The 15848-nt window shown below is 34.9% G+C and overlaps 1 protein-coding gene across 3 annotated transcripts in view; it reads left to right on the forward strand.

The window, feature by feature from the left end:
• The window catches only part of MTMR6 (myotubularin related protein 6), a 34143-nt gene that overhangs the window by 15862 nt on the left and 2433 nt on the right, over positions 1–15848 (forward strand). Inside the window, exons 5-14 of one of the 3 annotated variants that reach the window (XM_045869208.3) lie at positions 118–246; positions 3076–3210; positions 4556–4669; positions 6066–6198; positions 6927–7036; positions 7445–7570; positions 10255–10304; positions 10729–10929; positions 12674–12805; positions 12891–13017. In XM_045869208.3, coding sequence (XP_045725164.1) covers positions 118–246; positions 3076–3210; positions 4556–4669; positions 6066–6198; positions 6927–7036; positions 7445–7570; positions 10255–10304; positions 10729–10929; positions 12674–12805; positions 12891–13017 — 1257 coding nt within the window. The remainder of the gene's footprint in view (positions 1–117; positions 247–3075; positions 3211–4555; positions 4670–6065; positions 6199–6926; positions 7037–7444; positions 7571–10254; positions 10305–10728; positions 10930–12673; positions 12806–12890; positions 13018–15848) is intronic. The other 2 variants (XM_045869207.3, XM_064586285.1) reach the window with 2 other exon arrangements.

Here is a 15848-nt window from a genome sequence, read left to right on the forward strand (position 1 = left end):
ATATTGCTATGTACTGTTCTTGCATTTAATAAGTTTTAAAGTTTTTTAAAGGTGATTTTTAACCTCATAGTTTTTGAACTGTGAGTAGAATGGTTATGTTTTATTTGATTTTTACAGATTTGTGAAACTTATCCCAGAGAACTTTATGTTCCCCGAATAGCAAGCAAACCAATAATTGTTGGTAGTTCCAAGTTCCGGAGCAAGGGAAGATTCCCAGTTCTTTCCTATTATCATCAAAATAAAGAGGTAACAAGAGAAGATTTTCTTTTTTTATTTTACAAATGTGGTATAACCCCTTTTCAGGTTTAAGTATCCAAATGAACACTCATTTATACATAGGGAGGTCATTATTATAATGTTGCTGATAGAGAAGTGTTGGCTTTTCTCATGATTACGTTTTTGAAATTTTAAAATTACCCTGATATATAGAAACTTTCATACTTGTCATCTTTCTTTCCTCCCACACCCTCCTTCAGTCTTTCTTTTCTTCTGGTAGGGACTTAAAAATAATGAGATTAGTGAACAGATAGGTTCTTCTTTCCTGTGGTTCTCTTTTGATACTGCTTATATTTAGGAAAACACGATAGTTTTGAGAAACCAACTATTGAGAAAAAGAAGAGAGCCAAGGGTATTTCAGGCTCTCAATTTTTATAGAAAGCTCTTCCAATCAGAAGGATTTTGCAATACGAAGAGGTGGAGGAGACATCTTTATACTGAGATGCTGTAATAGGGATTGCTCATTACAGCAAAATTTTCCTTTTGTAGCTTATAACAGTAGACCACAAGGTGCTATGTGTTAGATGCTTTATATGCATGAAATCCCATGATAATTTTATAAGGTAGGCTCTGCTAATTACCTGTAACTTTCAACCTGTAAAGAGAGGGTAAATCACCTTTCCTATATCTAACAGCTAGCAAGTTGTGGAGTTCCATGCCAGTTCTGACTCCCACTGCTTTGTGACCTGATTTTTTCTCATCAGGAAGCTTTTAGAATCTTTTCTCCCCAGTGTCCTGAAATTTCACAGTGAAGCGCCTTGGCGTGTTTTTTTTAATTCTATCTGGGAACTCACTTTTGGAAAATTACTTCTCTATTTCTGTGGGAACTTCTTCTCTTCTGTTACTTTCCTTTGTACTTGTGTGTGTGTTACTTGGCAAGTGGGCTTCTCTAAGCCTCCGTTTTTCTTAATTTTGTCTCCTATTTTCCATTTCTTTCTAGTTTTTAGAAGATTTCCTCAACTTTGTTTCCAGTCCACCTCTTTATTTTTGCTATACCATTTTTAAAATCTAAGAACTCTTTCCTATTTTCTGAACTTTTTAGACACTTTTCTATTCTTGGCTGTGATGACTGGGTTCTCTGAAGACATTGAGGATTTTTTTTAAAAGAATTCTTTTGCTCCCCACATTAGTTGTCTGTTGCTCAGAGTTCCTTTTTTCTGTTTATTTTATTTCTCATGTCTTTCAAATATCTGATTCAAAGAGTGAGGTACCACAGCTTGTTTAGAAGTTTGTGTGCATGAGCTATCTCTATCTTTGGATTATTTCTGTTGTTAATTTTCATCCCAATATGTATGTTGGTTCTGTCCAGGATTCAAGTGTGCGAAGGCGGATGGGAGGATCTCACATTTTGTTTTGTAGGCTTTACTTCATCCTCTTGTTTTGGGGGGTACAGGGCTTCACTCCCACCCACATCTCTGCATATTGTCCAGAGTCTTCAGGTTAATCCTTTTCATAGAATAAACTCTGCCTTCAGGGCGAGGGAAGAGCTGGGAGCCTTAATTAGCCCCTATATGGATATTCAACCAATTCTGTTTTCAGCTATACTCCAGCTCCGGCTTTCAGAGGTACCGAATCTTGAGCCTTTCTGGGATTTTGCTGCTCAAAATGCTTGCTTATTGTTGACTCGTAACAATTTGGCAGCTTTCTTCGTTCTGGTAAATTGGTCATTACTAGCTTGTACAATCTGCTTTCATTTCCTGAAATTTTATTAACATCTCTACCCTATTTTTCTCTCCTTTTCCATTCTCTTTGATCTTTTGATTTTATGCATTTTAGATGTCTTTACTAGAACTTTAGTTGGGTTTTAGAAAGGAGCCAGAGGTAAAAAGTAAAACTTTAAACAGAAATTCCTAATCATAATTAGGAATAACAAAGTCATAGGGAGTTATGACTGGTTTTAGCCTCTGTTTGACACACCCATGTTTGTATACACTGTTGATTGGAAAGCTGGGCTCAAAATAGATATTCGTGCCTAACTTAAATCAGAAAGTACATCTGAAAAGAATTTTATAAAGCAATTCTCATTTTCTTCTATTTTATTAAATTCACATGGTTTTGTGTGTGAATTTAAAATGTGAATTTATGTATACTTTTTTTTCCTTAATGATACTATGGTTGGAATGATTGGGTAGAGTTAAGTTGGAGTTGGTATGGATGGGATTGGAGATAAAATATATGGGTCTAAATCTTCTAATCTTTTTTTAAGACTTTAAACAAAAGTAAATATCTAATCCACCATTCACTATTTCTTACAGATATTTTTACCCTCTTAGATTTATATTTTAACTCAAATTTGAATTGAAGTTCATTTTTCCCATTTTATGTCTCATTTTATATTGCTGATTTCTGGAGATCTGAAAGCTTTTGGAATATAAGAGTTCAGATGTTGCTATTTTTAAAAATCCTGTTCTATCTTTATTGATTAATCCCTTACTTGAACTTGAATTGAAAGTATCTTGTAATCTAGAGCATAGCGTGCAAGTATCTTAGTAGGTTACATGATAGAGAATTGACCAAGTGGTGCTTCTTAGGACTTAAGATTTTTTCATCAAACTAACATAAGGAGGCATTTCACTTTTTCAGAAGAGAATATTAGGAAAACTTATGTAACATCAAGATATTCACATAGTGTTTAATTCAAATAGGATTTCAAGGTTAATGTCTTCTAATTATCCTGCCAACTTTAAACAGATTACATGTTTGATTTTAACTTTTGTTTTTCTTTTAAGCATTTTTTTTTTAAAGAAATATTTTAGACATCTTTGGATAATCTGTTGTTTTCTGTCTTTTTAAAATTAGGCTGCCATTTGTCGATGTAGTCAACCACTATCAGGATTCAGTGCCAGGTGTCTGGAGGATGAACATTTGCTTCAAGCCATTAGTAAAGCCAATCCAGTCAATCGCTATATGTATGTCATGGATACCAGGCCCAAAGTATGTGTCTTGAATCTAGTACAGTCTGTTAGTTTAATTATCTTTGTTACTTTAATTAATGAGAGTTGTTCAATTTGCCCATATTTAACCTATCTGAATCCCAGTTTTAAATTAACTGAGGCTAATGATACTGAGGAAAGCAATCTTTTAAAGGATACCAACTTAAGAGACCTGTTTCCCAGATGGTGATTTCTTATTTCTGATTTATATATAAATTTAGAAAAACAGATTTTTATATTGGGAACTCTTGATGGTGTGGAAGTCTTACATTATTGTGAAGAAATGTTAAATAGTGCGTGTGTTTGAAAAATTAAAATCTTATTAATTTTTTTGGTAGACTTTTTTTTGGTAGACTTTTTAATTGTCAAAACACTGTGTGTTAAAATAATGGGCCTTAATTTGAAATATTCAAGAAAATAAGGAAAATAGTAAGTTAGAAAACATTGAACTAGAGAATTATAGTGAACTGGTACATATATACAATGGAATATAACTCAGCCATCAGAAAGGATGAATACCCACCATTTGCATCGACATGGATGGAACCGGAGAGGATTATGCTAAGTGAAGTAAGTCAAGCAGAGAAAAAACAATTATCATATGATTTCACTCATATGTGGAACATAAGCAATAATACGGAGGACCATAGGGGAAGGAAGGAAAATCTGAATGGGGAGAAATCAGAGAGAGAGATGAACCATGAGAGACTATGGACTACGGGAAACAAACTGAGGGTTTCAGAGGGGAGGAGGGTGGGAGAAGGGGTAATTGGGTGATGGGCATTAAGGAGGGCAAGTGTTGTGATGAACACTGGGTGTTATATCGAACTAATGAATTATTGAACACTACATCAAAAACTAATGTACTTATACAGTGGCTAACTGAACATAATAAAAAAAATGATTCTATAAATACTAGTTGGAGTAGAGAAAATATATCATTTTATCCTCACTACATATTTGTTATACAATAAAAAGAGATCATTTTCACCAATTCAAAACAAAAAACAAAACCACACTGGATTTTGAAGACACAGTGCAAAAAACACTAAAATATTCTATAATATTTTAATATTGATTACATGCTGAAATGGTAATATTTTTTCTATTTGGAGTTAAATAAAATATATTACTAAAATTAAAAAAAAAAAAATAGTGAACAGGACATAGTTGTCCTGTTAGGCATCTGTAATGTTAGGTTCAGTTTTTATCATTGAGACAAATGTCAGAATGCCTTTTTCTTTCTATAAACACAGTTAAGCAACTAATTCATATAGGATCCTGAAACTAAAGTAATTAAAATCCTCAATGGTAATAGCTAATATTACTTTCAATTTTTATTATAGCATCGAATGCAGAGCTGGTGGGCTACACAAAAGGACATTGGCAGAATTATAGTGAGGATTTCTTCAAAAATCTGGAATGATGAGAAAATAAGAGAAAGCGATGAGAAAAAGCGAGTGAGCGATATAGAGCACAATTTTAGGCAGCTTTGTTGAAAGGAATGGTAGCTGTTTTAGAAGTTATTCTCATCATTATGCATTCTCACAAAAGATAATGGAGGAAACAGAAGATGAGATTAATATGAGTAAATTAAGAAGTATTAAAAACTAGAAATTGATAATCTGATAATTTTTTATCTTGTTAAGAAAAGACTTTATTAGAAGTCAAGAATGTTGGTGATATCTCTTGTAAGACAAATTTTATTTTTCTTCCTTGTTTAATCTGGGTGGATTCATTGGTCAGAATTACTTCTAGGTAATATTAGGTATAAAAGATGGTTGTAATACAAGAGTGTCTGAATATGAGGCCTGAGGGTGATCTGTTTCCCAAGACTTAGTACCTCTATTTGTATAATTGACTTCTACACAGAAAATAGGCCTTTCTTTGATTGTTTTGTTTGTACTATTTAAACTTCAACTTAACTAGTAATAATGAAGCATTTTAATATCTAACTCTCACCTAAGTCATCATAAGTGCTGAATAACCAGTGAGTCAGTAGGTAGAATTGAACTGTTCTTTTTACCAACCTGGGCCATCTACTGAATGAAAAGCTACTTTTTCTTCCAATTTAGGTTTTGTTTCATCCAAATTCATAAGAATGTTTTGTAAACTGTAATAATGTGCAGTATGAAATCCTAGTCTCAAAGAATTAAACATACCAAATCTTAAATGAACCTCTGATAGCATTTGATCTAGTGACCAAAGACCATGCATGGGCCTACTGGTGGTCTGTTTTCCCCTTGGAGACCAATTTTGGCCCAATTCTTGGAGATATATCAAGCTAGTGGATTGTATGCCATGGTATATACTGTGTGGGCCTCCAGTAATCTCCAATATGGAGGACCTCAAATAATCTGACGTGTATTTCAGATCTGGTTTTTCAGGGTCCCTGTGGCTTTCTGAATGATCATGTGTTCCACAGGCTTGCTCTGAAGTGAATCTAATAGGTTCATTCTATAACAGGAAACTTCCCAGCTTGGCTCATCTCTGAATCATTTAGGATTCAGATAAGAGATACTTCTTTCTTTTTTAAATTTTGAAATATTATAAACAGATGGAAAACTGACTAAAAACATAAGTGAATTAGTTTCATAAATTATTTGTGGGGGAACTTCTTGTCTGACCTTTCCATTATGTAGCAGTCATGTTGTTACTTTATATAAAGTATCCTTCTTTACTCTTAATAACATATGTGACACTTTTACTTATTAAAAACGGTAGCATATTCAGTTTTGAAGAGTTCTTTAAACTCTGCTAAAATGTGGTTTATTTAGTATTTTCATGATGTTTTGGTAAACTAAGTTAAGAGATAAAAGCAATTTGTCTCTAAATTTCTAAAACTTTAAATTTTAGCTGAATGCAATGGCCAACAGAGCAGCTGGAAAAGGTTATGAAAATGAAGACAACTATTCTAACATTAGATTTCAGTTTGTTGGAATTGAAAATATTCATGTCATGCGGTCCAGCCTTCAGAAATTATTGGAAGGTATGATTATTTTTTGCCTTTGAGGCAACTTTGTCTAATAGAAATATAATGTCAGCACATTATAAAATTAAAGATTATGTAATTAAAAATTTTCCTATATCCACATTCAAAAAAGTAGAAGTTGAAATTAATATATTTTGCATAATGTATTAAAAACATGTTAACATGTAATCAGTATAAAAAATTAGTAATGACACATTTTAGGTTTTTTCCCTGAAGTCTTAAAAATTGACTAGTTTGTATTTTACATTGTCAAACCACATCTCAGTTTGGACCACCCACGTGTCAGGTCGGGTGGTGGCTACTGAATTGGACAGTACAGTTCTAATGGTTTTGAAAAAAAACAAAGAAAAGGTTATTATTAGGTAAATATTCTTGCTTATTCTTGAAGATTAATTGATGATAATGCTCCATTTAAGTATTAAGGTATCTTTCCAGTCGTGGTGTAGAATTTTAAAAATTAAAATACCAAACTTTTAAATTAAGCAGTTCATACACCAATTTTTTTTTTTTTTAAAGAGATTGGAGCTTTTTTTTAAGCACAAGGAATGATAGAAAAATGTACCCAAAAAATCCAGTATTGCGGTTCTGATAGCATCTTTTCATTTATAGAGTCTCATTTTTTATTTTGTCCTCTTCCTCCCAATTCACTCACTCAGAGAGAGCTTGAATAGGAGAGGTGGAGACTCTAGCTGCATTCTAATGAAATGTTTTTTTTCCCTTTTTAGTCAATGGTACCAAAGGGCTTTCTGTCAGTGATTTCTACTCTGGTTTGGAGAGCTCAGGATGGCTCCGCCATATCAAAGCTGTTATGGACGCTGCAATCTTCTTAGCCAAAGTAACTCTTCTTCTCTCATATTTTGTTTGGGGATTTATAATGATTGGGAAGGAATGCATTTATCCTGTTGGGTGCTGCTACCCTTTCCAGTCAGATAACTTTTATGTTTTACCTCTTTAATGAGGCTTACTTTAATTTGAGCTTTAAAAGATCATGTAGTACTTCATGTAGGGACTTAAAAAGAAACCCCCATACACTTGGAAACAGCAATTTTGGTTTTGTTTTTTTGTTTGCTTTGTGTTTTGTCTTGTTTTTTTGAAATTATGCTGTGACAGCATTATCATTGCAGTCCTTGCTCTTCCTTGTAATGCAATACTTGCTAGTATAGTTTGAATAAGTAGAACTTAATTTTGATGTACCTAAAATGTATTCTGCTGTAATATCTAAGTATGTGATCTTTCTTTTCAGGCAATAATGGTTGAAAATGCAAGTGTGTTGGTACATTGTTCTGATGGTTGGGATAGGACTTCCCAGGTTTGTTCCCTTGGCTCTCTTTTATTGGATTCCTACTACAGGACAATCAAAGGATTCATGGTAAGGAGTGATTTGGCTAGATCAGTGATTCTCAAATAGGAATGATTTTGTCCTCCCAGGAGACATTTGGCAATGTTAGGAGACAGTTTTGGTTGTTACAAAGAAAAGGGTGCGACTAGCACTTAGCTGATAGAGGCCCAGGATACTGCTAATATTCTGTACTGTAGAGGATAGCCCCTGCAGTAAAGACCTAACTGGCCCAAACTGTATTTAGTGCTGAGATTGAAAAACCTTGAGTTAGACTGATTTCCATTCGTGCCATCTCTTTGACAACAAGTTTTGAATATAAAAGTTTTTTTTCTAAAATGTTATAGTAGAAATATTCAGTATTTTCTCCTCCATTTTTATACGACAAATGTGAATGATGTAAAACAAGGCACAAATAGGAGTACTTAAAAATTACATTCTAGAGGAAACTTTCTATTTAAAACGCCTTCATTCATTAATTATAATTACACATTAGGAGGAAGCATGTTTTATATCTGAAGGTTAAATTTCTAGTTGAATAGATTTTCTGCTTTGTGAAGCTAAAGCCCTGGCTCCTGTTTTTTGTTTGTCTTTTAACACAAGATCAGATTAACTTATGTTTTCAAAATTTACATCTTAATTCATGGCAAGTCAAGTAAGTGAAGAGACGGTAGAAAGTTTTCACTAGTTTAGAATAATTAAATGCAGTGCCATCTTAAAGCAGGGGAAGGTTTAACATCACCACATCCCTTTCAGCACCATTATTTGGTGGCACTAACATATTGAGTCTTGGACAGGCTGAATGGAGGTACTGCTAATAAAATTATGTGCAGCTTACCTTAAGGGTGTAAGATGAGGAATACTTTCTCTGCCATGTTTGGCTTTAATTGTTTGCTAGACATTCAAATGAAATCATGTAATAAATGCCCAGGGACAATGTGAGAGCTTCCCAGGCAAAAGGAACAATGAGAACCAAAGCATAGCTCTGTAGGCTGAATGCAGGTGATGTGTAATGGCTGGAGTTGAGGGTGTTAGCGCGGGGAGCTTGGGTGCAGAAAGCTATAGTGGGATGAAGGCCTCAGGAAGAGAAGACGAATTTGGCCTTTACCCTCTTTGGGTAGTGAGAGCCATTAAAGGGCTTTAAATAGAGGAAACAGTAACTTGCTTGGATCTGCTTTGTAAAAAGATGGCTTGGTGTCTTCCAGGTGGAGGCTGGGAGACCAGTGTAGAAACTGTTAAGATAACTCAGGAGAGAAAAGAGGGCCAGGAGTAAGGCAGTACCACGCGAATGCAGAGGAGGTAATAGGTTCAACCTCCAAGGATGCTGAGAAGGTAGAACAGTAGGAATTGTTCCTGGATTGGATGTGGAGAAGAGAGGAGGCCTCTTCCAGGATGATTTCCTGTCTCTGGACTCAGTTGCTAGGATGGTGCTGTTCTCTTGCTCTCTACTGAGAAAAGCAGAAGTCTAAGTTTAGTGAGAAAGATACTGAGTTAAGTTTTAGATGTGGATGTGTAGATGACCGGCAGAGGACCTGCAGTAAAATCTGGGGCTCCAGCCTGAAGACCACTTGCCTGAGGTCACACAGGTGTGGAAGTGGCAAAGCTAGGATTTGAGCCCATGCAATATGGCTCCAGAAACTGTATCTTTCCCCGTCACATTATATGGCCTTCTGGAAAGATTTACAACAAAGAGAAGCTAAAGGTGGCTGTTTTTTTAAATCCCTGGCAGTGAGTACTACCTCCCTCCCTCCCTTCTTTCTTTTGGGGTGTGTTTCTCCATCTCGTCATTTTGTCCAGTAGGAATTTAACCTCCCTGTTCCAGAGTGTGCTCAGCTGAAAGTAAGGAACATGTTGCCTCTCGGTGCTTCTTGAGTGAGGCTTCTTCTTTCGCCTTAGTTGTGGAGTTTGTTCTGTCAGTCTTCAGGCCAATTTCTGGGGTATTCAGGATGATTTGATAATTATCTGTTTGTGTTCAACTGACAAGACCAGCCTGGGATCCTCCTACTCTGCCGCCATCTTAGCTCCTCCCCCCCCCAGGTGGCAGTTTTGACACTGAAAAGAATGTACTTGGTGCTTATATAATGAAATTATGAGATATATTAAATACTAAGAAGATAGGTTGTATAAATTAGACTGAAAAAAATTAGAAGCCTATTACTTCAGTAGAGTTGTGACAGAGAAAACAGATAAAGACAGTCCATTCAAGAGGTTAGATATCACCATCTGAATTTGAATATACACTTTTTATTGGTGTCTTTATCATTCTTTTTCTGTTAAGTACCATATAAGTAACGTACAAGTAAGCCAGAAGGTTTAAAGCATACACCCCAGTCTACCACCTACAGTTAACACTGTTAACATTTTGATTTACATTTTTGTAGCCTTTTTTCTATGCAGATATCATCATTAGATACACAGAAATGTAAATGTGTTAGCGCTTTATAACAAGTAGTTTTCACTTAAAATGTAATAAATACAACCTAAATGATTTAAGTCACAGGACTACCGTATTTCTTTTATGCGTCATTTTTACTCTTTGTTAAACCAGCCTCTAATCCAGGTTCTTGCTGTCTTTTGCCTATAATTAAACAAAAGTTTGTTTTGTTTGCAACCATAAGTTAAAAGGGTAAGTGCTGTTAAGATAATAGGATTCAATCCATTTTAAAGAAAAGAAATTGAAAGTAGTTGTAAAATGGGTTTTGCTTTTTCTCATTAAGGTTTTAATAGAAAAGGATTGGATCTCTTTTGGACATAAGTTTTCAGAGAGGTGAGTCATAGTTGTACATTTATATATTTTGTAAAATTAGTAAAACCATTTTAGAGTACCAGAATATTTCTGTTCTTCATGAACTCACATATCCAGTGGTAGGTGAGAGTACTATCAGGTTTTTTGTATGAAAACTGATTTAATTTTTTTCTGTCATTTTTTTCAATTCTCATACCGTAGTTAAATTTTCATGGCAGTTTATTGCCTTCCTTTTTGTCTGGACTGTGGTACTTAGAAAGTAAAGATCCTTTAAAGTTGTGGTTGAAAAACATAGATTTAAATTGTTTTTAATAAAAACATTATGCTTTTTTTTATGACAGTAGAATAGTGTTTTAGGTTCGTGTGTGTGTTTAAATTTGATAATATGTGAATAATTAACTTCTTTCAGAGGCATTTTTAAAAGCTTGTACTTTCTGGGGGGTAGGTGTGGCCATTTGGATGGTGACCCAAAGGAAGTCTCACCGGTGTTTACTCAGTTCTTGGAGTGTGTGTGGCATTTGACCGAACAGTTCCCACAAGACTTTGAATTCAATGAAGCATTTCTTCTTCAGATCCATGAACATATTCACTCATGCCAATTTGGAAACTTCCTTGGAAATTGTCAGAAGGAAAGAGAAGAGCTCAAGTAAGACAGTTTGCATAAAATGGGCTCTTTTTTTCCTACTTGGTTGAGGTCTAACATAAGTCATAGTGGAACATAATAAAATATCTTGACAGTATGTAATAGAATTGAATTTTGTTGTAAAGATTTTATTGTCTCTATTTCTGAAGCTAAGTGCCCTCTATCCCTCACATCCTCGGGTTAACAGTAAAAACACATTTTAAAGAATTTGTTTTGAAATGTAGCATACATATAGAAAAGTGCATATGGCATAAATGTGAAGCTCAGTAAATCTGAAACTCATCCATCTATGCAACCAGCACCCAGAACAAGAAACCTTACCAACACCCTGGAAACCGCCATTCTACTCCTTTCTAATCTGAATATATATTTAGAGCAGAAAAATACTAACTTATTTCATTTCTTAGAAAGTATTGGTCACTAAGCTTTAAAGTTTGGTTAAATATTTTTAAAAACTGTTGGTTTTAAGGTAAGATGAGGCCTTATAGTTTTCCTCACATTTCTAAACAGATATTCTCTGGGGAAAATAGATCTGTGTTAGCTGTAGTGTGTCTGTCCCTGAGTTGGGTCTCGTACCTCTTCTTTCCTAACCAATCTTTGGGAGTAGGGGTTTCTGGTTAAATTTTGATGCAAAGGAAATGTGGGGTAAGGCTGTGAGAAGTGCTTAAATATAAATTTTTTTTGGTTCAGTTTCTGAGTTTAGATTTCTTACAAGTCAATAAAGAGCAGTTATAGATTCTTGAATGTCCAAGTGACATATTAGAGAAGCTAAATCTGGTAGTAGTTTGAAGACAGCCACATACTCTCACTCTCAACAGAATTGAAGGCAGAACTGAGAGCACTTGGAAGATTCTAAAGATGTGTAAAGGGAATTACAAGTGAAATCAGAGTATGACAGAGGTGAACAAATCAAAGAGCATTCAGACTTTAGCTCTGTGCCATAGTAATTCACAGTAGTGTATCATAATTTGGAGCAGGTGACTCTTAGAGTACAGAGCTCTTTTAGGAAAAACTGTTCTTCTCAGTGCCAAACATCCTCTTACAAAGGAAGATGGTAATAAAAGCACTTATTTCCTAGTAGTCTTTCTCTAAGAACTTACTTATTGGTCATCTTAGGAGTCATAGAAAAATGAGCAGACTCTCCATTTTTCCCCTGTACCCCCAATTATTTTATGTTTATTTGGTAAATATACTATCTAAACCATTCTACCCTTTATCCACTTACTTCACTTAACTTACTCTTAGAGTTGCAATATGATTGGCATCTTTTTACTGTTGAATAATGTCCTGATTTTTCCTAACTCCCTTTTTTTGCTACTCACTCACACTTAAATTTGTCCCTGCTTTGTAATACATGTTATTATAGCCCAGATATAGGGCTAAGAGAATGAGGCCAAAGAGTGATACAAGTGTCTTACTCTGTATACATGTGTATGGTGATTTGAAATAGGTATAACAGAGACCATGTTTATGAAATTGTGTGAGTTGAAAGGAATCTCTTAACGTGTATGGTTGTGAGAGAAAATGGTAGACCTGTGTTATGTTCAGAGAAACATGGTTTTATTTATTTCATGATTATAAGTGAAAGGACAAAAGGGAGAATAGAGAATTCAGAGACAAGGTGAGGTTAGGTTACAAAGAGAAGGAAAAATTAAAACTTAAGTCTACTTGGGAAACAATTGCCTGATTTATAAAAATGAGTATTAGCATCTGTGGGAAAGATCCTTGTTTTTCTCATTACATTAAGGTTAAAGGAAAAGACTTACTCCCTGTGGCCATTTCTCCTGGATGACCAAAAGAAGTACTTAAATCCTCTCTACAGTTCCAAATCTCCGAAATTTGCAGTTTTGGAGCCAAATACAGTATCTTTCAGTTTTAAGTAAGTTGGCATCATTGAGGTATTTATACTTGATTTTTCTCAAACACAATTTATTGAGTTGTTGTTTTTTGTTTTTGTCATAAAGGTTTTGGAGAAACATGTACCACCAATTTGATCGAACATTGCATCCTAGACAGTCCGTGTTTAATATAATTATGAATATGAATGAGCAAAATAAACAGTTAGAGAAAGATATTAAAGACTTAGAATCTGTAAGTATTCTGAAGTGTCTAATGTGATATATTTGGAATATTAAATTAGTGTATTTCCTTACTTATGTTCTCAGTGTAAATTAGTATATATAGAAACCTCATAAGTACACGACTGCTTCCAAATCAGATGTCCTCTACTTTCAGTATGTTAGTTTGATTGCTTTCCCTGAATTTTAACATTGAAGTATTTGAAGTACAGTTGACCCTTGAACAACATCGGTTTGAGTTGCACAGGTCCACTTATAAGTGGATTTTTTTTGATAAAGTACAGTACTGTAAATGTATTTTCTCTTGTGATTTTCTTAGTAACACTTTTTTTCTCTAGCCTACTTTATTGTGAGAATATAGTATTAATACATACAACTTACAAAATATGTGTCAATTGACTCTTTATGCTATTGGTAAGGTTTCCAGTCACGAGTAGACTATTAGTAGTTACATTTTGGGGGGAGTCAAAAGTTATATATGGATTTTTGATTGCATGGGGGGTTGGCTCCCCCAACCCCTGTGTTGTTCAGGGGTGAACTGTATATAGAAAAGTAGAGTTATGAACATAATAAATATCAGGGAATCCACCACCTGGCTTTGTGAGATTTTAACATCATATTCGCTTCAGATCTTTCATGTTTTTGTTTTAAGAAATGAAACATGATAGATATTTGAAGAAATATACTCCTTCTTAGCCCTCCCCACCTGCTTTGGGCTGAATTTGGTGTTAATTGTTCCTGTGCATATTTTTATACTTCTACTATATGTGTTTTTATCCACTATTTATAATACTGTTTTGTGTGATTTGAAATATTTTTATTTTATATTGAAGAAATACAAAAGAATATATTTTTATAAGGCATAAAAGAGCAACAGAAACATGAAGGCACATGTACCCTTCACCCAGCTTAAGGAGCTGCATATTTTAAAGGTTGTTATACTGTCATACTTCATTTTACTCAACATTGTTTTGAAATTTATCCATGTTGATACATGTAGCTTTAATTCTTGTGTTTTATTAATAACTACTGTATAACATTCTCTTATATGCATATATCACAGTCTATCCATTCAGCTACTGCAGAACATTTAACTTGTTCTCAGTTTTGGATTTCCATGATAACAAAGGAAGTTGAATGACTTTGCATATATTTGCTGGCCATTTCGTTTTTCCTGTTCTCTGAATGGCCTATTCAAACTTCCACTCATTTTTCTGTTGGTATATTTGCCTTTTCCTTATTGATCTGTAAGAATTCTTTATACACCTGACATCAGGGGCGCCTGGGTGGCTCAGTCGTTAAGCATCTGCCTTCGGCTCAGGTCATGATCCCAGGGTCCTGGGATCGAGCCCCTCATTGGGCTCCCTGCTCTGCAGGAAACCTGCTTCTCCCTCTCCCATCCTCCCCCCGCTTGTGTTCCCTCTCTTGCTGTGTCTCTCTCTGTCAAATAAATAAATAAAAATCTTTAAAAAAAAAAAATTCTTTATACACCTGACATTAATTCTTTGTGAGGTATCTATCTATCTATCTATCTATCTATCTATCTATCTATCTATCTGTCTGTCTATCACAAGTGGCTTTGTTCAGTCTGTTCTCGTCTTTTCCATTTTATTTATGGTATGTTTTGTATAGATGTTTTGAATTTTAATGCAGTCAAATTGATCACTCTTTATGTTTTATGCCTTCTTTTGTGTCTTGTTTAAGAAGTCTCTCTCCAGTGCTTACCAGAGCACATACCCTCCCCAGTGTCTGATCTGTACCTATGAAACAAATAATGCAATATATGTTAAGAAAAAAAAAAAAGAAGATAGCAGGAGGGGAAGAATGAAGGGGGTGGAAATCGGAGGGGGAGACAAACCATGAGAGATAATGGACTCTGAAAAACAAACTGAGGGTTCTAGAGGGGAGGGGGGTAGGAGGATGGGTTAGCCTGGTGATGGGTATTAAAGAGGGCACGTTCTGCATGGAGCACTGGGTGTTGTGCACAAACAATGAATCATGGAGCACTACATCTAAAACTAATGATGTAATGTATGGGGATTAACATAACAATAAAAAAATTTTAAAAAAGTCTCTCTCCACTGTAAGACTTTCTTGTAATCTTTTCTCTGTCATCACATATAAGCAAAAAGGATCGGTGAGTCCATACTTTAAAAATCCTAGACAGTTGGTATAACTCAGACTGTCGGGTCTGCCTCTCAAGCAGGACTGTTCCTTAGTCATCTCTCAGATACGGAGGTAATTAATGGCTGCTTGAGGAAACGATAGGAGGATGTGTAAAGAGAGAGGCAAATCCAAGACATCGGTAAATATCAGCAGAGTGGCCAGAGATCAGTCCAGGGATTAGAGAGCATGACACTCTGTCACAGAATACTTTTAAAATCTTATGTTCTGTTTGGAAAAAAAATTCTGTTGGGACGTCTGGGGGTGGCTCGGTTGAGCGTCCAACTCTTGGTTTCAGTTCAGGTAATGATCTCAGGGTCGTGAGATCAAGCCAAAGCTGGGAGTCTGCTTGAGATTCTCTCTTTCCCTCTCCCTCTGCTCCTCCCCTGTTCTCCTGCTCTCTCTCTCTCAAAGATATATAAATAAATCTAAAAAATAAAAAATATTAAAAAATTCTGTTGTGTTCTAAAGCTGCTTATGTTCACCTATCAAATCATTGTAGGGAAACCATGTAAGAAATTTCTTTAGGTAAATAAGTGTGTGTTTGTTATATTATATAGTTATGATTCAGGGTGAAGTCTCATACACATTTCTTTTATTATAAAATGTTTACCTTTTATACTTCCTAAGTAATCTATGCCCTTTTCAAATATGAAAGCTTGATCTTTTACAGTCATGTGT

Source organism: Mirounga angustirostris, unplaced genomic scaffold (assembly GCF_029215605.1).
Source record: "Mirounga angustirostris isolate CCGP_5_RB_7025 unplaced genomic scaffold, mMirAng1.0.hap1 SCAF_3, whole genome shotgun sequence".
NCBI lineage: Eukaryota > Metazoa > Chordata > Mammalia > Carnivora > Phocidae > Mirounga > Mirounga angustirostris.